This window comes from Parus major, chromosome 8, assembly GCF_001522545.3.
Source record: "Parus major isolate Abel chromosome 8, Parus_major1.1, whole genome shotgun sequence".
NCBI classification, from domain to species: Eukaryota; Metazoa; Chordata; class Aves; order Passeriformes; family Paridae; genus Parus; species Parus major.
In genome coordinates this window covers 11,661,834-11,686,177 of record NC_031777.1, presented here as the reverse complement: position 1 = coordinate 11,686,177, position 24,344 = coordinate 11,661,834, and the positions used below count along the sequence as shown (strand labels likewise).

Genomic DNA, 24,344 nt, shown 5'->3' with positions numbered 1-24,344 from the left:
TACATTTGGGCATCCAAAAATTGACATATTATCCTCTAAATATGAAAGTGAAAAATAAAAAGACATTTTTCTCCTCCAAAACATCAAGGGCTGTTTTTTAGGTCAGGTAATTAATATTCATAGTTTCAGTTATGAACAGGAGCAGTGTCTAGAATTTAATGTACTCTTCTGGAAATGGTTCTCTTATATGCTTAGTTTAGAAAAGATGCACTTAAGATAATGGACCAACTGTTCTCCTACAAGGTTAATTTTCAGCCTGGGAAATCTTTATTACAAGTAGCTATTTCTTGCCAACCAATGAGCAGCTTGAAGGAAAATTAAAGAAAAGTGACCGTGCTCAAATGCTGTGATTTTGTGAATCTATGTAAGACTCATCTGTTCATTAATGCAACATGCAGATTGTTATGTAGAAACTAAAAAAGAAGTTCTGAAGACCAGCAACTAGGAAAATTCAATCACTTCCATTTATTTACTGCTTTTTGCTTCTTAACAACATACAGAAAAACAATTCTGGCTCCCTAAAGGTAAAGCACCAGAACATGATTTTAGTTTTACAAATACGAACTGTACTTCCAGTCAAGCATCTGCCTGTTTGCTTTGTGAGCTCAGGGCTTTGGATCAGTGTTTGACCTAAAGCCATATTTTATACGAGAGTTGAATTTAGCCCACATTTTTTATAGCCTGATATATTTCACTCTCCAGTGTTACTGGCACATACCTTGAGCAACTTCACTGGTTTTAATTCCAGGAAATTTATATTAATTTTATAGCTATTTACATAGAAGTATATTAAGATCATTTGCTTCTGAAATTAAGCTTTCTCCAGGGTGACACTGAACATCTGCAGCACTGCATGAACCTTTTGGCCAACAGAGATACCTCAGAATTTACATCAAAAATAATGCCAAATGAATTGAATTGCCCACAGAGGACTTTGACCATTTGCTGTGGGTATCAATAGCTTTTTTTCTTTAGTATATTTAAGAGCTTTAAGGTGTAAAGGACTTAGTTTTAGTTCTTCAAAATACAGAGAAGCTTAAAAGCCAAATGCTGTCTCTTTAAAACAGGAAGAATATTTTAAATCGCTGCTGTTCCAATAATAATTAATAATGTCTGATGCATGTACCCCTTTGTGTAGTTGTAATTTGTTGGGTGGATCAGAGTTTGCAGTGATAACAAGAAAGATCAACATGTACATAAATAAACTCAGAAACATTTTAGAAACATAACTTTTTTTCTTACATGAATTAATTTACATGTCCATTGTCTCTACTGCTTGAAAATTCCTTGCCCTGAAGTTCCCATATTGGATTATAACCCACCCTATCTAAGAAACTGAAAAGGGTTTAATGTGGCAGTCTGTGCTTGAGAAATATGGTCCCTGCATAATCTAGAAATGCAGCTGCAGCATGGATTAATTAGCAGGGCTAAACCCACTGTGGTGGCGAAAATACAAATACAATGACTGACGAGTGCTGGGCAGGGAGTGCTCATTTTAGTCAGTGCCAAGGCTGCCCCAGGCACAGAGCTGCTGCAGGAGCCACTGCTGGGCTTCTGCAGAGACAAACTGCTCATTATTATTTATCTTACCTTCCTACACTGCCGCTGGTGGAGGCTGGGAAATTTTTACTGACAGAAAGGAACTCTGTAACTGTATTTTACATCAGTGCACGATTCTCCCCTCATCCCCAGCTACCATGCTGATTTTTATGAACACTGCACTGTAATTTTGGACATGCTGCTTGATAACATTTTATGAACTAAGAAGACAAAAGCAATCATGCAGAAACAAACTTGTTCTCGATTTTTGTTACGTGAACCTATTGAATATTTTTCTCTGTTCTTCCGTATTTCATTAAAATAATTTAAATTGTTGTTTATAGCTGTCTGTCATCTGGCTTAAAACACGACTTCCAACACAGAAAACCATTACCACATTTCATTGGCCTGCTGAGATGGGAACCTGGAGTATTGTTAGGTATTCTGTGCATTTGCAATCAAGAGAGAAAATCAGTTTAATTTTTAAGTGGTGAGTACATCCTGCTGAGGCAGCATCATGCTGTACCCAAAATGGAAAAAAATCTCCTTCATAGAAACACTTTATTTTTTCCAAAGTTATTCAATATTGTGTTTAAAGGCAACAAATCAAATAAACTTCTGCTTTGCAAAATTGCTGGCTTTGCTTCAGTGTAGACATCTCCTTTTAATGGAAGAAGATGGTATGGCCTCCAGTTGAGAACAAAAATATCTCTTATTCTTGAGCTTTAAATTCTAATACCTTTTGGTTGGTGTGTGGAGGTTTATGTGTATGTGATGGGGACATCTGGTTGTCACTCCTGGGGAAAGCAGCCCAGCAGCAGATCCCAAAGCTCAAGTGCCTGGCACACTGAAGGGCTGGGAGGAACACGGGCAAGGAGGGCTGTCTGTGCTGATCTGTATTGTCTGCATGTTGATCTGAAGGGAAAACTCCCTCTGATGGTGTCTTTTCCTCTTTTTAGCATTTTTCAGATGGAACTCAATGAATTCAATCTAGACTACTGTATGGCAAACCAAAAAGAAGTCCCAAAAGTAAAAGCAAGGGACTAAGTTTCAGAAAAATAATAATAACAACATAACTGTAGCAGGGTTCAGTCTGTATCTCTGTTTCTAGAGAAGCAGCCACAACTACTACCATTACTTGCAGCTAAATTACATTGATGTATAAAACCTTCTGAGCATGCATTTTTCTGATCTGTTGCATACACAGATCATTTAAGAAGTCAGAATATGTAAAATAATAATTACTATTTAATGAAAATTTTAAAAAAATCACTTTAAAAGACTTTATCAGTTAGTATGTCACAAAAGTCACCCTTTGTGGATTATGGTTTTGGCTTTTAAATTTCTTAGATACAAAGGAAAAACTATTTATGTCCATGTCTTTCACTAGAATTTGCTTCTCAGGGAGAGCTGGAGAAAATTTGTAATTCTGTAACTAAACAGAGATTGCTCAAAACTCTTACATCTGGTAATAAACATGATTTCAGAAGACTGGGAAGTAAAACTGAGGTCAGGACAGTTACAAAATAGAATGGAAGAGGGGAATGAAAATGAATAATAAAATAAATAAGGATCCTACTGTTGAGGATTTCAAGAGCCTTTAACTAGAAGTATGAATTCTGAGCTCTGCCAGCTCATTATTTTAGATAGACAAACAAAAAAAATTGAATATTGCTTTCTAGTAGTATAGCCAGAGTTGCACCTCGCCACCAGCAATATTACTGCTGAAACTGTGTCCTTCTCAATCCAAATTAAAAGATTCTTGTTAGGGCATTTTCTTGAAATTGATTCTACCATAAAGTGATGAAAACTAATGAAAATCATTTTTTCCAGCTAAATATGAACCTTTCAGTCTTTCACTGTTTCTTTCTAGAGTAACATCAATTTAATATATATTCTCTACAAGTTTGAAACATTCTGGTAGTCAAGTAATGTAGAATCTGATTCTACAAAATGTTATATTCAAAATTCAGAAAGGAACTACATTGCAATATTTAGCCATGCATTTTTCCTAGAGTGGGAATGTGTCAAATCAAAATTTCCCATTTGACCATACAGATAACATGGAATTTGTGCTTCAAATTTTTTTTTTTTTGTCTAGGTGCATATAGAATATAGCCCATCTGGGAGGAGTAAGCTATTGCCTTTCTGTACAATAAAGCAGGAAGATTTAATTTGATGTCAAGCAAACACACTAATTGCTAATATTCAATCGAACCATATTTCAGTCCTAATAAGGTTGCTAATGCTACCATAATCATTTAGAACATTATAAATACTTTGCATGTTGGTGGAGCAAATAGATTACTGTGTAAAATAAATAAAACTAATTAGGCATGTCAGTTCACTCAAGCCCATTAAATCAAGCAATTTAACATATTTTGTTAAATAATTCTCAGCTTACGTTTAATAATGACACTTCTGTTTTTTAAAGTGTAAAAACTGCATCTAATTGCTCTCTGGAGCAGACCTAAGGGTTGATGCATCTACTACAGTTCTGTGACTGCAACATTATTTACTGGGTTTGATTAACTGTATTTGTAAAGCCTGTGAACCTTCAAAGGCCTTAGAAATAATGGAATAGCTTCATAAATTACAGGAATGTCTGTCTGCTAGTTCTGTTTGCAGAGGGGATAACACACTTTTTCACAATAGCTGCATTGAAATTATTTTATTTCTGAGACTAAAGACACCACAAGACACATTCTTCCTGCTCCCTGATAGCAGGTATGTGACTAAAGATGAGGTCTGCTATTACTGTCCTACTAACTTCTGTCAGCAGACTGATTCAGTAGACACTGAATTCTTGAGTGAAAAGAAAAAGCACCTTTATAGGTAAGCAATACATTCTTCCCTATGTATTTTTGTTCTCATATTCCATGTTAGCCATGTTAAAGAGCTTTCTCTGCTGTTTCTAATTTTTTATTTCTCATTACACTACTTTAAAGAAATGACAAATGTCATATATGAGTGTCTCAGCATAGAACAAGTAGCTGAAATTCTCTAGGACACAGTGTCTCAGAAAGAGGAGTGTACAAGAGAACATGAGATATTCCTTACTCTTTTCCCAGGAGGACCAGGTGGGCCAGCTTCACCTGAAGGACCTGGTGGACCCTGCAACAGAAAATTAAAAACTCAGCAGTAATAAAGGATGAAGTTAAGGAGCTTTATTAAATACCACAGATATCTGCCATGTGTTAGCCTCTTTCAGTGGACAGAATCTAGAAACAGAACTTTGATGCTTAATATGGGTATTGGTCAGATACTGCTTAAGATCTTGGCATAATTTCCTAAGTTCAGCTAATGAAGATTATTTGGCTGCAGCATTTCTTATGCTCAGAGCTGCTCTATTTTTAGTGCTCCTCAGCAGCTCCAGCACAAATCCTTTAACACATCACTACTTCTAAAAGAAATGGAGCTCTTGCTTGTGTTACTGTAATATGGGCAGTTCTACCTCTGCAAGGAAATAAATAGTGTTTTTTCAGTATAATAGAAAAAGCATCCACTCTGAAAATATTTTTAAGAGTGTGACTGCATAGAAACCACTGATTTGGCTAAAGATACTTTCTTATCATCAGAGAGATCATGCAGGTGAAATAAAATGAGAGAAAAATCTTACAGGTTGACCAGGATCACCATCTTCACCCTTCTCTCCACCAACACCATCCTGACCCTACAGAATTCAAGGAAAATAAACAAAATTAAAAATTCAGCTAATTTAAGTCACTGACTTTCATACATGAATATAAGAGGACTATTTTTCTACAGAGCATTTTCCCAACAACATTATTTTTCAAAACTTTTAAAAGATTTCTAGATGTTTTTAAAGCCTTGAGAAATGAGTGAACAGAAAAGCAATGGATCTTACAGTCAAGAGCTCGTGCCCAGACAAGAAAGAGACAGGGTCAACTAGAATTAAGTGCAAACTAAGACTTGGACCTAAAACTGTTTTTAAGGTATACTTACAGCTGGACCAGGTTCCCCAGGGGGACCAGGATCACCAGGAAAACCGACTGGGCCCTAGATCAGGAAAAAAAGCAAGGAATGTGTCATCCATTGCTAAGCAGGTAGCACTTATCAAAAATCTTGTATGAAGCATATAATGAACATAGTGCAGTTGTAGAAAATGCTATGGTTCTGCATTCACACAATTTCAGCAATGCTTCACAGTGGTTTGGGTTAGAATTATGAAGCTCACTTACTGGGTTACCCTTAGGCCCATCATCACCTGGAGGTCCTTTAGCACCTGGTGGTCCGGCTGCTCCAGGCGGACCAGCTTCACCTTTTTCTCCCCTTTCACCTTTGGGACCCTGTGGAAAACACATGAACACAAAAATGCCATCTGGAAATGGAAGGGCCAAAAAAAGGGATCACAATGGCAAACTAATATTTTCCAGACAAGACCCATGTCTGTCACTCCTCAATAAATACTGGCATGTGAGTGGGAAATTAGGACCTCTCAGGTCAAGTGCTAAATTCTGTACCCAGTTTGCATCAGTGAACTGTTCCCAGAAAGAAAAAGATGCAAGTCAGAGTGAATACTTATGGAAGGAAAAATAGGTATTCTTTTGGGAAATCTCCATCCTCTGTTAGTACAAGATGTGGCTAATATTATATGGAAACAAAAGTAATTTTAAAGGTGTAAGTTCTTCATGGAAAATTCAAAGAAAACATGCACAAGGGCACAAGTGATCTGAGGAAATTCTTACCAAAGCAAGCACTACCAGATACCTCAGTTCACCATAATAAATGTTAATGATAAGACAACAACATAATACTCACAGCTGTTCCAGATTCTCCAGGAGGTCCAGGGTTACCAGCTTCTCCAGGCTCACCCTATAGATGTATAAGAATAAATTTATTAGTCATTAGGGAAAATATTTCTATGAATTTACTTCTGTTACTACATATTCTTCCCATGCTTATTTATATAAACAGCATATAGGAACTGGTTTTTATTTGGTCTGCCTAGAGGGGGTTGAGTTATGTACATGGTTTTGCAGAACTGGAGTTAGAAATTTGAGAGATAATACATCAAATAAATGTTTTCTTGAGCCAGGGAGACTAAACTTCCCTTTGGGCTTTGGGAGATGTTCCCCTTTATTATCCCATATACTGCAAATTTCCTCTTTGTGATTATTGCTATAGCTACTGTTAGAAGAAGAAAAAAATTATATAAAGACCTAAGGATGAACTAATAGCATCAGTTAGAAAAACTTTCTCCACAGGCTTCAGAGGTGTGTGTTGTGTATTTACCACTGATGGAATTTATTTCGTAAAGCAGCTGGCTTTTAGACGATATTGTGTGAAAAGAAAATCTGTTCAAGTCAAAGATTGTGCACTACTAAGTGAACATTTAAGATAACTCAGTCTCCTTATGAGCTAATACACAGTATTATCTCAAGGACTGTGTTTTCAATTCTTCATTTTAAAGTTTAGTTATGACCAATTATTTTCTAGCTTAGTGGTCTGATGCATAAACTTTTATAGAATACTCTTCTGTTAATATATTATTTAGTTATTAGCATCACAGAGACATAAATCATGGAAGGGTAACAGAATATGCTTTGTGATTGTTATGGAGTGCTTAGATAAGAAACACATACTCTTATCCCAAAGGATTTTTCAATCCAGCTGCTAATGGGAGGAATTTTTCCCCCAAAAGATATTCTTTTCCAAGCCAAATGAATGTTGCCAGTAATTACAACTATGAACAAGAATAGTTCAGTGCTGGAAATGCATTTTACCCAATCATTTACTGCATTCACAGAATTGGAATAAATTTGTGTGTCCTTCCCAACCTGTGTGACCTGCATGCCCCTCTTCATTATACAACAATTCAATTAATTCATGCATGTCTGTCATTTTTATGTGGTCAGTATAAAACTATAAATCACAAAATACAATTTTAAAACAAAGCTTATGGTGTAGATACTGAACTTTTTTCAGTGAAGGTCATAGCAGCATGACAACCTCACAGGGACCAGAATTTGGCCCAGTGCAAACATTTCATTAGATTAAAGGAAAATATTTCAGTACCCCTCAATTGAATTCCAGACTAGGATAACTAACAGATAACCAATATTTTAGGAGCAATATTAAAATGTCCTTCAAAAAGAGCACTATTAAAGGGTGAATACACCTTTAGAAACTCAGGTATGTTTTATTAGATATACTTAAATTTATAGGAACCTCAAAAATTAATGATCCCTTTTAGTGTCTAATATTAATTTTCTTTTGTGATGTAGCATTCATTTTAAAACAAAACAAAATCCATTGTGGATGCTTCAGATCAATAAGCAGAAAGTATGTTTTCTAGGAAAATTCATACTCTTCATTTCCTTATTCCCTGCACAGCATTTACTGAGTCTGCAGCCCCATTACCACTGGGATTTTGTCCATGCCTACTATCAATCGATTGAGATTTTTGTAGCAACAGAGAATGAAGTCTGCAATCAGCAAAAATATGTTATTCAAGTCAGTAACCATACTATAGCCACAGAGTGCTCTATATAGAGCATTTCCAAAGGTGAGCCCATGGCAGGACAAAACAGAGCAGTGACATAAGAGCACTGATTGTGCCCAGTCTTTGCTGGCAGGCCCTTGTGCAGTGTAATCCCCTTGGCAGCTTCTCAGAGGGAGAGTTCTTTTTCTGCCTTTCTGCCTAATGGTATTGTAATTTATAAAGGTCCACATTAGATTTATAATATGATCCTTACCCTTCCTGTTGACAAACACACATTCATTCTATCATGCCACACTGGGCTGCCTCTGACCTGCACTTGGGAGCACTGGGGGTACCTGCTCCAGCACACTTGGAGATGTTGGTCTGTGCACAGCAGCTGCCCAGCAAGCAGCAGTGTGGAAAACTGAGAAATTGGAAGGACTAGAAAATGTCAAGATGTTCCCTTAAAGGGCATTTGTGAAAGATGAGACCAGTTAAAGTTTCATCTCACATTAATATTTCTATATCACTGTTCTACTAAAAAATGTGCCTCTTCCATGTATGCAGTCCTTGTTTTATCTGACAGTGATTTTTATATTGTAAGTATTAGGTACTATGAAATGCTGTATTTGGTTTAGATAGCTGTTAAAGGAGTTAAACAGTGTTTTGATAAAGAAGATTGTAGTTGATATATATTTACAGAGTGCATATTGATAGCTACTAAAACCTGTGTAATCTATAGTTGTTGTTGGCCCTTGTCTTCCTTTTCATTTTTAGTAGCAATGGCATTAATTCAGAATCTGATTCACCTTCTCCATGAGAAATATTTCGTGTTCTATTGGGAAACAGATTTTATGATCTAATAATAGATTTATTCCATCTCTGGAGATTTTTCTCTCTTTTGTTAGCAGTTCAGATCTTTTAAAAGTTACTGTGGTCTTTCCTAGGCAAAGCCTTCCTCTGACATCTTAAATTACAAAGGATCATGTCATTTTGCAGACATACTTAATTCTGAAAACCTCCTTGGATTAAGCAAGGAAAATGGTTTCTACCAAGCTAGGCAAAGTAGTTTAAAAGTTAAAATGTAAAAAAACATTATTAAAAAGTTCTAAGGTTTAAAAAATATTGTTTTCCTTATGATCAGTTCTAGAGAACTGTCCATACAAAGCACAGAAATAGTGGATGGAAGGCTGCCACCTTTTGGTTAAATTCTGGGATGTGGTGTTTCATTTTATAACAATGAGAGGAAGCTTTGCAAGTGACTGTGTTTTGAAAATTTAGTTTTGCTCCTTTTTACCATTCTCACAAAAAACAAGAAAAAAACCCAAACAAACAAAAGAGAAATTGCAACTTTAGAAGAGACTCCCCTTTGCATAGGTCTGCATATGTGTTATATTTAATGGCTCTATGGATAACTAAATTTAATTGAGAGAAATTCTAAAGGCTGTGTTTTCTGGGAGGGCTCTTGTTTACAAGCATGTTGGAAAGATGGAGAAGGATGAGAAAAAATCACAGTCAGTAGGTGATGTAAAGTTATTAAAAGTAATTTGTTAGGATGGGTATTCAGGTAGCCTAAACTGTCACAGACACACCTCGATTAGGTATCCTAGCAATGTCTACACATATGTGTATGGAAACATGATATGCATGCATAAAATCGTCTGTGAACACTTATCAGACATGTTTCTAAACTTAGAGCCAGGATACTCAATTGATTTTGTTTTCTCAGTTCCATCTGCAGTACAAATCAATGATTAAGCATGAGAACTATTGATCTCACTTGTTTACTGTGTGGGACTCCTTATTAGTGTACTACTTTGGAAAGTTTTTAGAACAACATAATAGGAAGAAATTTAAATTCAGATGAGTATAGTTTTTCTAACACCAGACTTTTTCACGCAGGAAAACAGCTCTGAGAGGCTACAGAACAAATGCTTAGGTTCTGCAGATGCTGAGTTTGCACTGCTCTCTGACTCTGATGGTTTATAATGTGCTGTGGAAGGGAGAAGGGGCAGAAGAACAGCACAGTGCTCGGTGTGATTGTGGTTAATATTATCACAAATTAGTTATCACAAATTAATCTAAATTAGAAAGGCAAATTTATTTCATTAGGTTTTGTAGAAGCGTGGGGTTAACATTACTTAATCTGTTTCCCCTGTGTTGTAAATTCTTATGTACATTCTAAGGCACAGGTTAGAGAAGTCATGAGCAACTTCCTGGCTATTTAGAATATCTGCATGTTAGACCTTTGATATCAAATTAGAGATAAGTGTATGTAGGTGTAGGTACACTTTGATTTTCCATTTCTTAATTAAAAGCAGAAGAAAGTGACTGCTCTTGGTGTGGCAGCTGGATTTAAGTGGTTCTGCTGAGTGTCAGACTCCAAACCCTTGGTGGAGGCTACAGCATTAATAATGCAGGGATACAGGAGCATTTGCAGTGCTGATGCCTTTGAGCATTCAGGCCCTTGTGTACAGAGCAGGGGAAACAAGAAGCTAGTTAAAAATGCATGCCACTAAGTGTGACAAAATTTGTGTGTCTCTGCCAGCAGATAAGGGGGCTTTGGAACCCCTATATCAATGAAAAAATATCTTCTGGTCAAACCATGAAAGTATGCAAGTGAGCAAACCTGATTCTCTCTCAACAGTGACAGGGATGATGCCAAAATGTTTTTCCACATTCTTCACTGACTGCATTGAATTATCTGCAGTATGGTGTGCCTTTCCTGAAAGGGGTGCAGAGGCCAAAGCATGCTGACATAATAAGGAAAACATTGGGGGAAAAATGTGTGGGAAGAAAAGAAAAAGGCAAAATGCATGTTTTGTTTAAAAGCATGACCTGTCCTCCCATTGCAGCAGCTCCCCCTAACAAAACAACTCTTGATGATATCTCAGCTTGAAATCTCATTAAATGGAATTGAAATTAAGGAAGATATCCTAACAAGGAAAATACCCTGGCATGTACTAACACTTGAGGAGGTGGAGGAGGGAGGAAAGTAATTACAATTAATATAAACTTCCAAAATAATATACTTGGAAGCTTCTCTTTGTGAATGAAGAGATATGGAATATAAGCTAGGAAAATAAAAAGCAAGGAAATAAAAAATGACAACCAAGTGATAAACAGTCTGAACTTCACATTCTTGAATTAAATTTCATGGCCTAATCATCACAAACAGTGATTCTAAATCACACAGATGAGTTGCAAAGGAGGAAGGAGTTCAATATAAGGCAATGTGTTTAGAAAATGGCAGGAATATAATTTGATAATGAAATGCTGAAAAATAAAGAGGTGACTGAAACCAATGGCAAAATTCCCATCAAGTTCAACAGGCCACAGTCTTACACAAGGTGGATTTTTTTAAAGCACTGAATATAATTGGGTGCTACCCTGAATGTTCTCATAACTAACATTTTTCTCAGTATTGGTCACAGGAAAATTTTTTCTTCCTACAATGCCCATTATTTTCTATATTCCACCAACACACAGACTCTCTTTTCCCAGTAACTTTTTATTTCTCTCAAATCTTAGATTGTGTCACGTTTTTGGTACTCCTCCCAGAGAGAAAACTACAAATCCTGCAGTCCTCCACGATGCCAAGTTCTTTTTTAAAGTAGACTGGATGAAGAATGTCATGAACTTGGGACATTAGAAGGAAGAGCCTTGTTAATAATACAGTCAAACAGGGGGGCGTAGTGTTTTGAGTGTCTGGTACAATTTTGGGGAAAAAAGATTGAAAACAGCAGAATGCTGCTCCTGAGAGGTGAGCTGATACTCAGAACCACATCCTGAGAAAGAAGCACTGCAGTGAGGCACTGCCAGCTTGACACAATGACATCTGCATGAGATCACTACCCTCTGCTCTCAATGGACAAGGGAGACAAAGCAGGACATTTCTCCATCAAACCAAATATCACGTTACATTGTTCTAGGACACTCTTCGCCACATCCTAGAGCACTAGCAAGTGATTCAGTTGATGGGCATGTAGAAAAAAAAATACATGAAACACCTGAAGATTCTTTTAAAAGACTATTTTAGTTAGAAAAAGGGAAATCTTGCTTCATGTTCTGAAAAGTTAATATGGAAAGCTTTCTGAAAAACTACCAATACTGAGATTCTTAGAGATGTCTTTCTAGGATTCACTGACATTGGTGTTTGAAGATATGTGATACTCTGTGGCAAATTATTAAAAACTCAAGAACAATCTACATAGTTTCTCAATAAGCAATTTATAAAGAATACATTTCTATTTTGTTTCCTCCAACTTATGCTCCATTCAGAATCTTCTTTTCCATTCCAAAATTCAGTAAAAAAATGATGTTAAATCTGTAAGATTACAGCAAAAGGCTTTTAGGCTTACATAGGTGATGTGGTCGAGGTCATGTAGCTTGATAAAATAAACATAAACAAGCTTTTTAAGACTCTCTTTTGAACTTTTTTCTTGCTCAGCACTATATAATAGTTTACTCTGTTGCTTCAAATAAATCACAGAATAAAAGCCCTTATGTTCCTGCATTCCTCGTCTTTCCTTTAAGAACAAGGAAGATACAATCTGGCATGTTCCTTGGGTAAAATATGAAAATAACAAATCCCAAACAAACTCACTCCATATCCTGGCAGAAAATTTTTTGAATAGAGAACTGAAAGTAGCAATGAAAATAATTTTAATGAATGAATGTCATGTAGCATTCCTATTCCAATGTTTTCTCTTTCTATGAAGTTTCCATCCACACTCACCTTTTCACCAACACCTCCAACAGAGCCAATTGAGCCTGGGGGGCCTTGGGGACCCTACAGTGATAAAAGATATTTGTTATCCCAAGTATCATTATCCAAAAGAGAGTGCTTATTACTCAATTAGCAAGACAAAAAAAAATAGGTGTATTCTTACATCAGCTCCATTAGGACCCTGGGGACCTCTTGGACCTGGTGGGCCAGGTGGACCCTGTATCAAAGAGACAATGTGATATGACCAAATCATAGAACAGATATAATATAGTTACCCTCATGAAGAATTTCTGGCCAATGAAAAATAATATACTCGATCTGTAGAGGGCTTTTAATCTTTGCCATGCAGCAGGAACAGCAGGGCCAGCCTGCTGCCTGCTGGGTGAGTTCACAAGGTGACAGGATACCCAGGCTGTGTCACACAGTACCTGAGCTGGACATGACCCAATGTTTAGGAGCCCCTGAGGACTGATTCCTCCCCTACAGGCTCTCTGCATGCCCACCCCACTGACAGAGACCCTGGACCAGCTCAAGTGTCTGTGACAGCCCTGGGGCAGAACTGCACCGTGGTGCCCACAGATGGGCAGGAGTGAAGCATCCAGACCTGGCACAAGGTGCTGGGGGTGAATGTAGAGTAGAGAGCTTGCATGGCAGTCAGGAACAGCCCACAAGGCATTCTGTCAGCAGGAGAAACAGCTGGAAAATGCATCACCCAGGGAAAGTAAACAGAGCCAGAGTGTTTACCATCTTCTGGCCTGCAGGTACCTGACACTGTATGTTAATAACAATGGCCAGAACTTGAGGAAGGCAGCTCCAGACTCTGCAGTGCAGTGGTACCTACTTTTCCTCTTTCTTTCCTGAACCTGATTTCATTGTCCTGTCTCAGGCACACAAAGCATCTGCTTTGCTATCTCTTTTTCAGTATTTTCTCATGTCACGTAAATCTTCTGCATTAATAATTATAGATGTGAGAAAGCAAAGTCCCAGAGAGAGCTGATGTTACAAAAATGTTTCATACATGGTCTCCAAATTCAGGAGTAGTATCTTATCAAATGGTGAGCTATAGAGAAAATGCAATAATATATGGAGAATATTTATGTTCTTAAGAGTGACCAGTGGGGAAGAAGTCTTACCATTGGGCCCACATCACCATTTTCACCTTTTTCACCTGGTGGGCCGGGCAGACCCTAAAAACCACAGAGAAGAATACTGTAAGTAGCATCCCTGGAATATTTACTTATAAATCAATATGAAACAATGTAAATCAGATCTCCACATCAAACTTTTGAACTTGGGAGGGGGCAGGATGGTGTAATAAGAAAAAGATCTATTTGCACTAACATGGAAAGAAAGGGAAGGGAGTTTTTCATATTACAGTAAATGTATAGGTAATCCTAGGATGTTTAAACTAGGTGACACAATCTGGGGGAAAAAGACCCCAAAAAATGCATACAGAAAGGTTAAACTGCATGATTTCAAATCACTGCCAGGATTATCCAGAGCTCAGGTGGGAGTCTAGATAATTTATGCTGTGATATATATATATATATATAGATAGATAGATAGATAGATAGATATATATAGATATATAGATATATATAGATATAGATATATATATATATATATATGTATGTATGTATGTAAAGTCCTGCTGCATAAAATCTCTGTATGCTATAATTTATTTAATAGAAGACAGTAGTAATTTACTTTCTGACACAGAAATCAGTGTTCTTACAGATGTAAAGTAAAACAATAAAGGAATTTACCTGTAAGCCAATAGGGCCTGGGGGCCCAGGGAAGCCTCGAGGACCTTCATCACCTTTTTGGCCAAACATCCCTTGCTGACCTCTTGGGCCTGGCTCTCCATCACCTCCCTGTTTGGAAACAATGAGGAGGAAAACTATCACAGCTCTGATAATAACAACAGGAAAAACTCCATGACTGGAAATGGCTGGAAAACAACTACAAAAGGTCTCAGAATCACACCAGGTGTCTTTACAAATGTATGTTCACCATCTTGGCTGGATGAAATCTGTTACACAAACAGAATACCAGCACATGCTTTGGTTTAATATAGGCCAGTTAGTGCTGCATGTCTCACAAAAATTTTCCCTGAATTCCCCTCCTTGAGACATTCTTTTAACTGCATCTGTACTGAGCTGCCAAACACACCACCAAGCAAGTTCACTGAAAGGATGGCCCCCATTCACTATTTACAATATTTCATTTCTAATAACTTTTTCAAAATATTGCCCTGCAGTAAATCTGCCACACAGTAACACCCAAGCAGTCTTGTTTACAATAAAGAACTGCACGTAAGTGGGCAGGGACAGAACTGTTAGTGGTGTTTAGAAATATATTCCTGAGGAAGGAGCAAACAAAGAAGTCAGTATCAGCTGAGTTATGCAAGGTTGGGGCTGGCTCTGAACAAGCTACTTACAGCTATACCCGGGGCTCCAACGGGACCCTGCAGACCTGGTGGACCTGGAGGACCCTGCAATAAACACACATCCAAAAGGACAAGTCAGTGATTGTGACATCTGCAATGGGACTAAGAGCAAATACAGACATGAGAGAAAACCCGACCTGCGCGATCACAATCTATTCAGCATTTCCATGTTTTTCCATAAAGGATGTAGCACCATTCACAAGTCCTTTCCATTCAGTACAAACTATTTATGTCTCAAAAACTCAGATTTTTCACATCTATAATAGACAATGCTGGCATTTGTTAGAGGCTCATTTTTAATGAATAGATAGAATAGTTTCAGAATAGATTTCCATGCAAAAACAAATCAAAATGAATTTTTTTCGCAATTAAAAATATCATAACTGAGATTTATGCAGAATATCCCTCAACCTTTAAAGCACCATCTAAAAATCTATCTTTAATTCAAATGCTTATTATTTGGAGTAGTTTTTATGAAACTGCTAATTATTTTTGCAATGGCACAAAGCTTATTTTGACCTCCAGGAGACATGAAAAAGTGCAAGTTCTTGCTGAGCACTGGGAATCACATTCTCTTTGATATTGAGTCTCTTTTCAACTGAATGGCAAAATACCCCACCAGTCTCTGAGAGGAACGTATTTTTTTCATTCTCCCTGCAGAATAATAACTAACTTATATTGCACATAATTAGAAGTCAGTCATGCAGATGTGATATAATGAAGCTATCAGAGTACAGGAATGCAAGATAGTACTTTATGATGAGGTTCAAATGACGTGGTAGTTTGGATCTTGTTTTTGCAACACTAGAGGAAGTAGACTGATAGTGACACTAAAAAAGCACAAAACAGGCACTAACCTGGCCTGGCTAACTCTAGTCTATTTCAGATGCCAAGTTGCCTGCAATTTCTAGGTTTCCAATTCTGGTTTAGAATTGAATAATGCTGGGATTTACAGACTTTGTTAGGGCTAAAATTAGATTATTGTGCCCTTTATAAGGGGAATTAAATAAAGGAACTTCTTAAGTTTTGTAGTTTATTTCTTTCTCTGGATTTTATATATATTTTGGAGCATTTTATTTTCTAGGGAGCATGAAGCATCAAGTTCTGTATTTCTTCACTTTTACAGTTTTATTTTTGTCCCATACCTGATGGCAATACATGAAACAAAGCTTTCTAGCCTCTATGATGACATATCTAAATGAAAGGACTCCAAGGAATGCTCCAGCTGACTGGGAAGTGTTACCATGAGAAAGGGATTTGGCATGCATGGATTTTTCTACACTCTTTGAGATGCTTCAGTGTACTTCTTCATTTTATAGGCTCTGGAATGAAGCCTATCCATTTTTAAACTCATTTAAAAACCCATTTTAATATAAAGCACTGTTGGAATGTACTCTGCAATTGATTAATGAGGACTTATTTGGACACATGGCCAGATTCTTTTTTTCCATTGCTCAGGAGGGCAAATGGAGAAAGACTGATAAGAATCATGAAAGAATCTTCAGTTAATTAAGGCAGCTGTGATAACTGTGGAGGTTTTGAAGTTCAAGAGAGGACAGCACATCAACAACAAAATTGTGCTGTCTTAGCTAGAACACGCCAACATAGTTAGGCACAGTATTTTCAAACCCTCAAAAATAAATCTTTGTTAGTTTCAATGGGAATTGAAGATTTTTCCAGCTCTTCTTAAACAGGAAAGATGAATCAGTTCTTTGATCAGGATTTTTTTTTTTTTAATCAGGATCCTTGCTGTGATCAGGCTCTAAATGCCCACCAAGGCCTTTTGTGGTGGTTTGAGATTGTAAATATCTGTTCTTTATGTCCTGTGTTTTCAGAACTGGGTACTTCCTCTTCAGAACCTTTCAGAGGTGACCAACAAGCCCTTTCTCCTTGCCCCAACAGGCATCTGCCAGCATGTAGAAGTGAAAGCAGATTTAAAATAAACACATTCTGAAATTGTCAGGGTTCAACGACTGCAATTGAGGGCAAATAGATTCAAGACACATGACTCCAACTGGAGTTACATTCACTTCAACTAAGGACTCAACACTGACTCCTGTATTTCTAGAAAAATGTGTAGTATTCTCAAGTGCATTAAACCTCGAGACTGGGAGTCCAGGATACATTCTCAAATGATAATTCTGCAGACACTTTATTTGTAAAGCAGGTCTTCTGGAACAGGCCCAAATGCATCAGTACTCACTATGGGAACAGTGGTCACAGCCTAATGCTCAGCATAACTAGCTATGCTCAAATTATCTGAAACAGAAGAGTGCAGTTTGTGTTTTCTTCCTGAATTTCTCTGATGCAAAGCATCTCTACAGAAGAGGCATGGCAAAGGGGAAAACAGGATGTGCCTGTGATCACATGCAAAGCCTGAAGTGGAATTGGATCAGAGGTTGGAAGTAGCTGATCCTGAAGCTCATTTCCAGCCCAAGCCATTCTGTGATTCTACGACCTGTGATTTTCTTGAGTATGTACATATCCTCCCATAAACATCCTAATATGTATTACTGATAATATGATAATATGATATTATGTAAGCCATAAATTTGGAGTAATTTTTAATGGTAATATACTGTTCTGTAACTTGTTAATGTCAAAAATCACACTGTTTTCAAAATAAATATACTTAGCCATGAATACCCCTGTGATGAGTTTGGAGCTTTGCTAATTGTCAATAGTGTTGAAATATAACAATAAAAGAGAACATTCTGCCATTACTTCTCAATTTTAAGGAAAAGTATTCAGTAAAGTACCGAATATCTTGAAATTGAACAGAAGTGAAAACATACCATTTTGAATTTTTGGGAAAGAAACCACAATCAAACAGAAATAAATAAATGCTTGTTTTATTCCTTCTAGCTTCAAACTTCACAGTGAAAAACTTTAAGTTTATATGTCTGGCCTAAATAAAAAACAGAAGTGTTTGAACTTTAGAATTAATTTTGAAGACAGAAAAATGTCAAATAAAAGTAGTAGGAACCTGATTAGTCCTAGGTCCACTAATAGGCCTAATGATAATATATGAAAACTTGTATAAGCCATTTCATCTGCCATCAGTTAATTGTGCTCCCCAAGAATTAGATAACCTCTAAAAAATGAAAAACTACATTAGAAGATTCCTCTAGTGTGTCTCCATAGTTTCCATCCTCATGGCTAAGAAGCCAAAGCTGGGTATGTTTACCCAGTGCAGTCAGTGAAGTGCAGAACAGAAAGAGAATGTATGGGAATGCTTGGTTTCTCCAGATCAAATGCAGAGTGGAGGAATTTCACTGATACAGGAGAGGTGCTTAAGAATGTAGTTTACATTTTGCAATGATTCTGTAATCTCTAGGAATATGAGCAATACTGAATACATGTTGGGATTTGTAAGTACAAACCTCTAGTGTTGCATTAAAAGAACATTATTTTGAAGGAACATTTTAAGTGTCTTTGTTTCTGCTCATTTATGTAGCAAGGCTACCTGCATACTTCATGCATGAACACCTTTTATTTATAAAGAATATATGTAATGCACAAAGGATTTTGCTACTCACGTTGTCTCCTTTGTCACCTTTACTTCCTTTCTGACCTGGTTCACCAATTTCACCCTGTAATTGAAATGAAAAGTTAAACTTGTTTAAAACGGTCTCCTTCACACTTAGCTGAAGTCAGTATCACAGTATCTCTAAATGTTCCCTTTGATATGAATATTCTATGTTTTATGCTGCTGCTTCAAGCCTAAAGGGAGCAATTCTGCAGTGATCAATAGTATGTCATATTAATCCAGATATTGATTTCTGAATTGAAAAGGGCAACGAGACCGGGCTTTGAAGTATAATGCAACTAAATACAGGAAATTGTGTTGCTCATGCTGCCTTCAATATGAACTTTTAATGAAAGTACCCTGATTTACAGACTCATATAACTGTTTATGATGGAACAACTGCTTCTCACTGCAGTGTACAGTATTTCAAACCCTCAAAATTATTTAAATCACCAAGAAACCACATTAGAAAATAATGTTTTCTTTATACAATAAAAAAACACAATTAAATTAAATCACAGAAAATACTGTCTGTGGGATAAAAAACACTCATGCATCACAAAAATGAATGTTGAAATCTTTACCTTTACCCTGTGCTAAGTAACAGAGAAGTGCTGGGTCAAGCAACCACACCAGATGATCCTGAAAGGTGTGGTATGCTAAATTCTGCCAGAAGTCAACAGAATATCTCTACTGTGAACATAGTTATTTTGACACCCTCCACCTATCAGCACAACTTCTGGTGGTTCTGAATCACTGTATGTTACTGAAGCCATTTCATCTTACTTCAGTAGACCAAGTTTCTAAAATAGGCAAAAATCAATTTTGGCATCATTTCCTTATTTTGCCACACTTCTATCCTTGTTTCTTTGCCAGGATAAATGTTATTCTACTAGTTCTTTAACACAAATCCCAATGTCCCATGGCATCTGTCCTTCAGACATTTGCTTATAGAATAGGTTTTTAAGTATTTTTTGCAGTAGGCAGAGGGAATTTCGGGGAGGCAGGGATAAGATTTGTTGCTTCATCACCTTATTTATTGTGATGAAAGCTACAGAGAACTGTACTGACATCTTCTCCTGATGCACTTCTCCCAGATGCATTAATACCAATTATAATGATTCACCTTGTCACCATCTTCTCCAGGAGAACCACTAGGACCAGCAGGACCAGGAAGTCCTACGGGGCCCTGTATTCCATCACGTCCAGCTGGACCTTGGGGACCTTTTTCACCCTAGTTTTGAAGAAAATGAAGCAATACACATTATCACAGGAGAGTAATGAAAACTTCAGTACAGGGAGTCACAGTACCAATACAAAATTAATAAAACTCACCCCCCTCTAAAAAAACCCCTCCTACAAAACAGAAAACACCACAACAGAAAGCAAACTATCAAGGGAAGAGAGTATATATGAGAATTCTACAAAGTAATAATGGAAGCTGATGTCAAATACAATTGTACTCTAATGCAGGGTGGCTGGGTACAAAGTTTTAATGAAAGACTGATTTATAGCCACTCCTTGCTGTGGCATTAACAGGTTTAACCCTTCCTGGTCTTAGAGAGCACAGTAAGAAATGCTTTACTATGCACATATTTGTAACTCTAAAATGAGTAGGTTGGATATTCTGAGGATACATATTGAACAGGCAAATACCAGAGCGGTTACAAGTAGCATTCTGGAATGCAAAGTGTGTGCTGGCTCAGTTCTGTGGCCCTGTGGTTACTCACAGGAGCGCCCTTCTCTCCGGCGGGGCCGGGGGGTCCCTGGGGGCCAGGGCGGCCGGGCAGACCGATGGGACCCGCAGTGCCCGCGGCTCCACGCTCTCCTGGCGAGCCCTGCAGGGAGAAACCGGGGATGAAGGGATTCTGAGACAGCCCTGCTGATGCTGGTGGTTTTCACCAGGCAAGTCAACAGAGAAGCTGTTTAGCAGTGCGAGTTCAGCTGGTTGAAGGTGAACATCCATCGTGTGTGCAAGTAAAGGAAAAGCAAGGACCGACTTGAAGTTCATTCTCAATACAGTTCATACAACACTAATTCTTATTTTTTGTAAATACCACTTTCTGTACTTGTTCATCATAATGAGAGTGTCCTTATAAACAGCCTGTTTTCAAGAACTTATTTCCCTCTATGTTTTCAAAATATATTAACACACTACTTTGATAAAAGAATATTCACCACATCAAAATACAGAACTAAGCAACACCACAGCCAAAACTAATGGTAAAGTTTTGTGCTGTTCATTGCTGTGATGATCACATTTCTGCATTTCAATTCACCTCTGTAAAAATCCATTGAAGTACAGTGACTATTTTAGAGTGTTCTACAAAGGAGCATTTTTATGTACAGGCATCTTTAGATAAGCACAGAAAAAGTTAAAAATAGAATATTAAAAATTAAATGTTTTCTGTCTTTAAATAATTTAAAATTTTTGCATTAAGAGAGTACTGTTAAATGTTTGTTTGCTGTACAAAAATATTTCCCCAACTTTTCAACTTTATACCTTCAAGATAGTTTGCAACACTTCAAAGTTATGATTGGTAATTTCACTTCTCCAGTTGATACACTAGAAGTGGAATGATACATCACAGAATCGAAAAGTAGTAGGTGGAGTGCCCTGAGACTCTAAATAGCCTTTTTTTCATGTTTCAGCAAGATAAAATTTGCTGTCTTTTAGATACTGGAATTTTTAGATGCTTTCACTTATGAGCACTCTATTTTTTCGCTTTTACTCATGACAAACTTGTCCTGGACTGATGTCATCAGCATAACTGGTACTAATTTCATAATAAGGTGCTTTTCCCTCCACATAAATGTGGCAGAAAAGAGTGATGAATGGTTTCTCAAAGTATTTTAGCAAGTTATTTCAGTAAGTTCTAAATCTGCATGAGTGTTTAAACAAAATATTTTTATGAAAATCATAGATGACATTTTCCTTCCAGGTGTTGGGGCTTAAGTCTGGGTGGTTGCCAAAGTTTCTGTCCTATTTCTGTTATTTTAGTTCCCAAGGCTTCAGTGAATTCAACAAGAAAAAGTCATTACCCTACAGCCATACTACCATGGTCTCTGATCTTGTCAGCTCTCATAAGCGAAACAATTTTAGGTCATCTCATCAGGAGGATGTAAGAATAGAGAGGAAAAAGCCCAGATACTCATAGATCTTTCCTGTGTCAGACAGCAGACACTAACAGAGGACATAACTTCCAGTAGCTCTTTTTAATCAGCCAACTTTTCACATTTATCTTTGCATTTCACATGAGTAATGAAGAGGAACTACACCTTCTATTTTCAAGGAACTTTCTCTGAGAGAATGCCTCTGAGCACAGCAGAACATATTAAATTATAGTCCCAAATCAGAAAAGCATTTAAAGCAGCTTCTTAAGTCTGTTCTTTCTGTGTTTATTTATTTTGTTTTGTTTGGTTTTTTTTCTGGTCACTCTGTCCCGCTATAAAACATGCTCCTTATGTTGTGAAACTTGTTAACGTTTGGTCTTGTGATACTCACATCCTGGAATATTTTTTTTAATTTGTTTGGGTTTGAATTTTTTAAACTTTTCTACAGAAAGGAAGTGTCATATTTTGTCTTGTATTGCTGCTATAAATTCATTAGCAACCTTGGTTTTATCTCACTTGCTGTGAGGGGATATGTAACGACAGCTATTGTGTACATTGCATGTAGTAGCAATACCTTTTACTGAGGGTTAACAAATGCTCAACAAGTGAACATGACTGTAAACTGTTGTCAGATAGATGAAGATAGCTCTAGATAGTTCAGTACTGATAATTGGGTAGCCTACAGCTGGCTTATTCTGAGTCTAATTTGAGCATCCTATTCCTAAATGAGCAAATGAAAAATGACTGCTTGACATTCCAAAAGCTTTGTCTCATCAGCATTCAGCATTCCACACGGTAGTAGGAGAAGGGGAAAAAACAAACAGAAGTAACAAAGAAGGCAGATAAAAGAGAACTATTAAAAAAACTCAGCCCCCCAAAATAACAAAAAATCAACTACAACCACCCCCCAAAAAAACCCCACACCATGAAAATATACCCCCCTCAATCCTGCAGAACCTCCTCTTGCTCTGACATGCATTCATGCATCTCTTTCTTTTGTTCAAATCCCTCTAAACAGAGTAATTGGCATGCACAGTATTTGGAGCAGTCATTTGTTTGGTATGCTTGCAGATGTATGCACCAGCCAAATAAAGCTTATAATTGACTATATATGCTAGTTAGAAACAATTGGTATTGGCAGGGGATCGCAGGAAAGTCAGCCAGTGGCATGGATTCTTTTCCTATTATACATGGCAAACGAAGACTCTACTACAATTACACTTCTGTGTGTACCCGCTCTTGGCTAAAAATAGATGGGAAAATATTTTCAGACTATTTGATGCTCATGGTCTGCTGTGAGCTTCTGTGAAAAAAAGCAAGCAATTGTGGTTTAATTGTGGTGCTTGAAGGTTCACAGAAACCCAGAATTAAGGGCACCTACACACCTTTATTTCACTGAATACTGTTTCGAGATAACAAGTTAGTAATTAAAGATGAAACAGATCAAAATCCTACTGAGGAATATTGGAATACTTTCAGGGCAACTTGCTCCTGGTTGTACCTCAAGTGGCCTGCTTGCACTACAATGAACTCAAAACATATCTAAAAAAATTAAAAATTTTGCCCTTCAAACTCTCTTTCAATGCCTGCTACCACTACATGTATTTCTTAAAGACAGGAAAAACTATATGCAAAAAATTCTCAGCCTCCTAAGGGTTTCTTTCTATGACTGTTTACCTTAGCAGGAAGGGTGGCCCCAACAGGAACAGTTTTATGAACTGAAGTCCTCGGTAGTGTGCTCCTGACAGCCATACCCTGTGTGTTTCTGGACTATAATTAATGATGATTGCAGTCTGGCACTGAACTCCCATTAGCTGGGGAGCATTAATGGTGCTCCTGGATTTTCTCTACCAATTTAGTTTCACATGAAAGGAATACTATTCATGAGCTCTAAGACAGCTCTGTGATTTGAACCAAAGTCTGGTAAATGGGGATAACTGAGACATCCTCCTCAAAAAAGCTCTGATGTTTTCAAGTAAAACACTAACTTATATACACCCTATAAAATTAGAAAAACGTGGACCATCTGAAATTCAATTCAAACATATGCATTTCAGAACACAGACAACTATCACTAAATAAGGTGTGCTTTTGCCTCACATCTTGTGTGATGTGTCTTTCTGAGGACCCATGACATGCCAGCTCCTGTGTGGACAATGCTGGCTGGCCAAGGGGGCTGTGTCACACATCAGCTTTGCCTGTGCTGGCTGCTCTGTACGTGCTCAGAAGGGCTCTGGGTCACTGCACCTGAAGCATCTGCTTGAGAGGTCAGTCCAGCCTTAGGGGCTTCTTCAACAAAAATCTAGACATGACCTTTAGATTGAAGAGACTATTCTGGTCTATGCTTTCTTGGCTTTGATTTATCCTTTCTTTTAACATTTCAGGTTCTTCAGATGGGCAAGATGATATCCCTTTTGACTCTCCCTACTAGATTCCATTCCATTCCATTCCATTCCATTCCATTCCATTCCATTCCATTCCATTCCATTCCATTCTTTGTTTTGGTGCTTTTTGGGAACATATGTATACTGCACAGTGT

General features: G+C 37.4%; 1 protein-coding gene across 4 annotated transcripts in view; it reads right to left on the bottom strand.

Annotated features, from left to right (window-relative positions):
- Window positions 1-24,344, bottom strand: part of COL11A1 (collagen type XI alpha 1 chain) — a 132,656-nt gene that overhangs the window by 11,506 nt on the left and 96,806 nt on the right. For all 4 annotated transcript variants that reach the window (XM_015636767.3, XM_033516416.1, XM_015636768.3 and 1 more), the window contains 13 exons: window positions 20,422-20,529; window positions 19,818-19,925; window positions 18,702-18,755; window positions 15,154-15,207; window positions 14,480-14,587; window positions 13,847-13,900; window positions 12,877-12,930; window positions 12,723-12,776; window positions 6,322-6,375; window positions 5,742-5,849; window positions 5,506-5,559; window positions 5,159-5,212; window positions 4,600-4,653 (listed from right to left, as the gene is read on the bottom strand). In XM_015636767.3, the coding sequence (XP_015492253.1) occupies window positions 4,600-4,653; window positions 5,159-5,212; window positions 5,506-5,559; window positions 5,742-5,849; window positions 6,322-6,375; window positions 12,723-12,776; window positions 12,877-12,930; window positions 13,847-13,900; window positions 14,480-14,587; window positions 15,154-15,207; window positions 18,702-18,755; window positions 19,818-19,925; window positions 20,422-20,529 (918 nt within the window). The remainder of the gene's footprint in view (window positions 1-4,599; window positions 4,654-5,158; window positions 5,213-5,505; window positions 5,560-5,741; window positions 5,850-6,321; window positions 6,376-12,722; window positions 12,777-12,876; window positions 12,931-13,846; window positions 13,901-14,479; window positions 14,588-15,153; window positions 15,208-18,701; window positions 18,756-19,817; window positions 19,926-20,421; window positions 20,530-24,344) is intronic.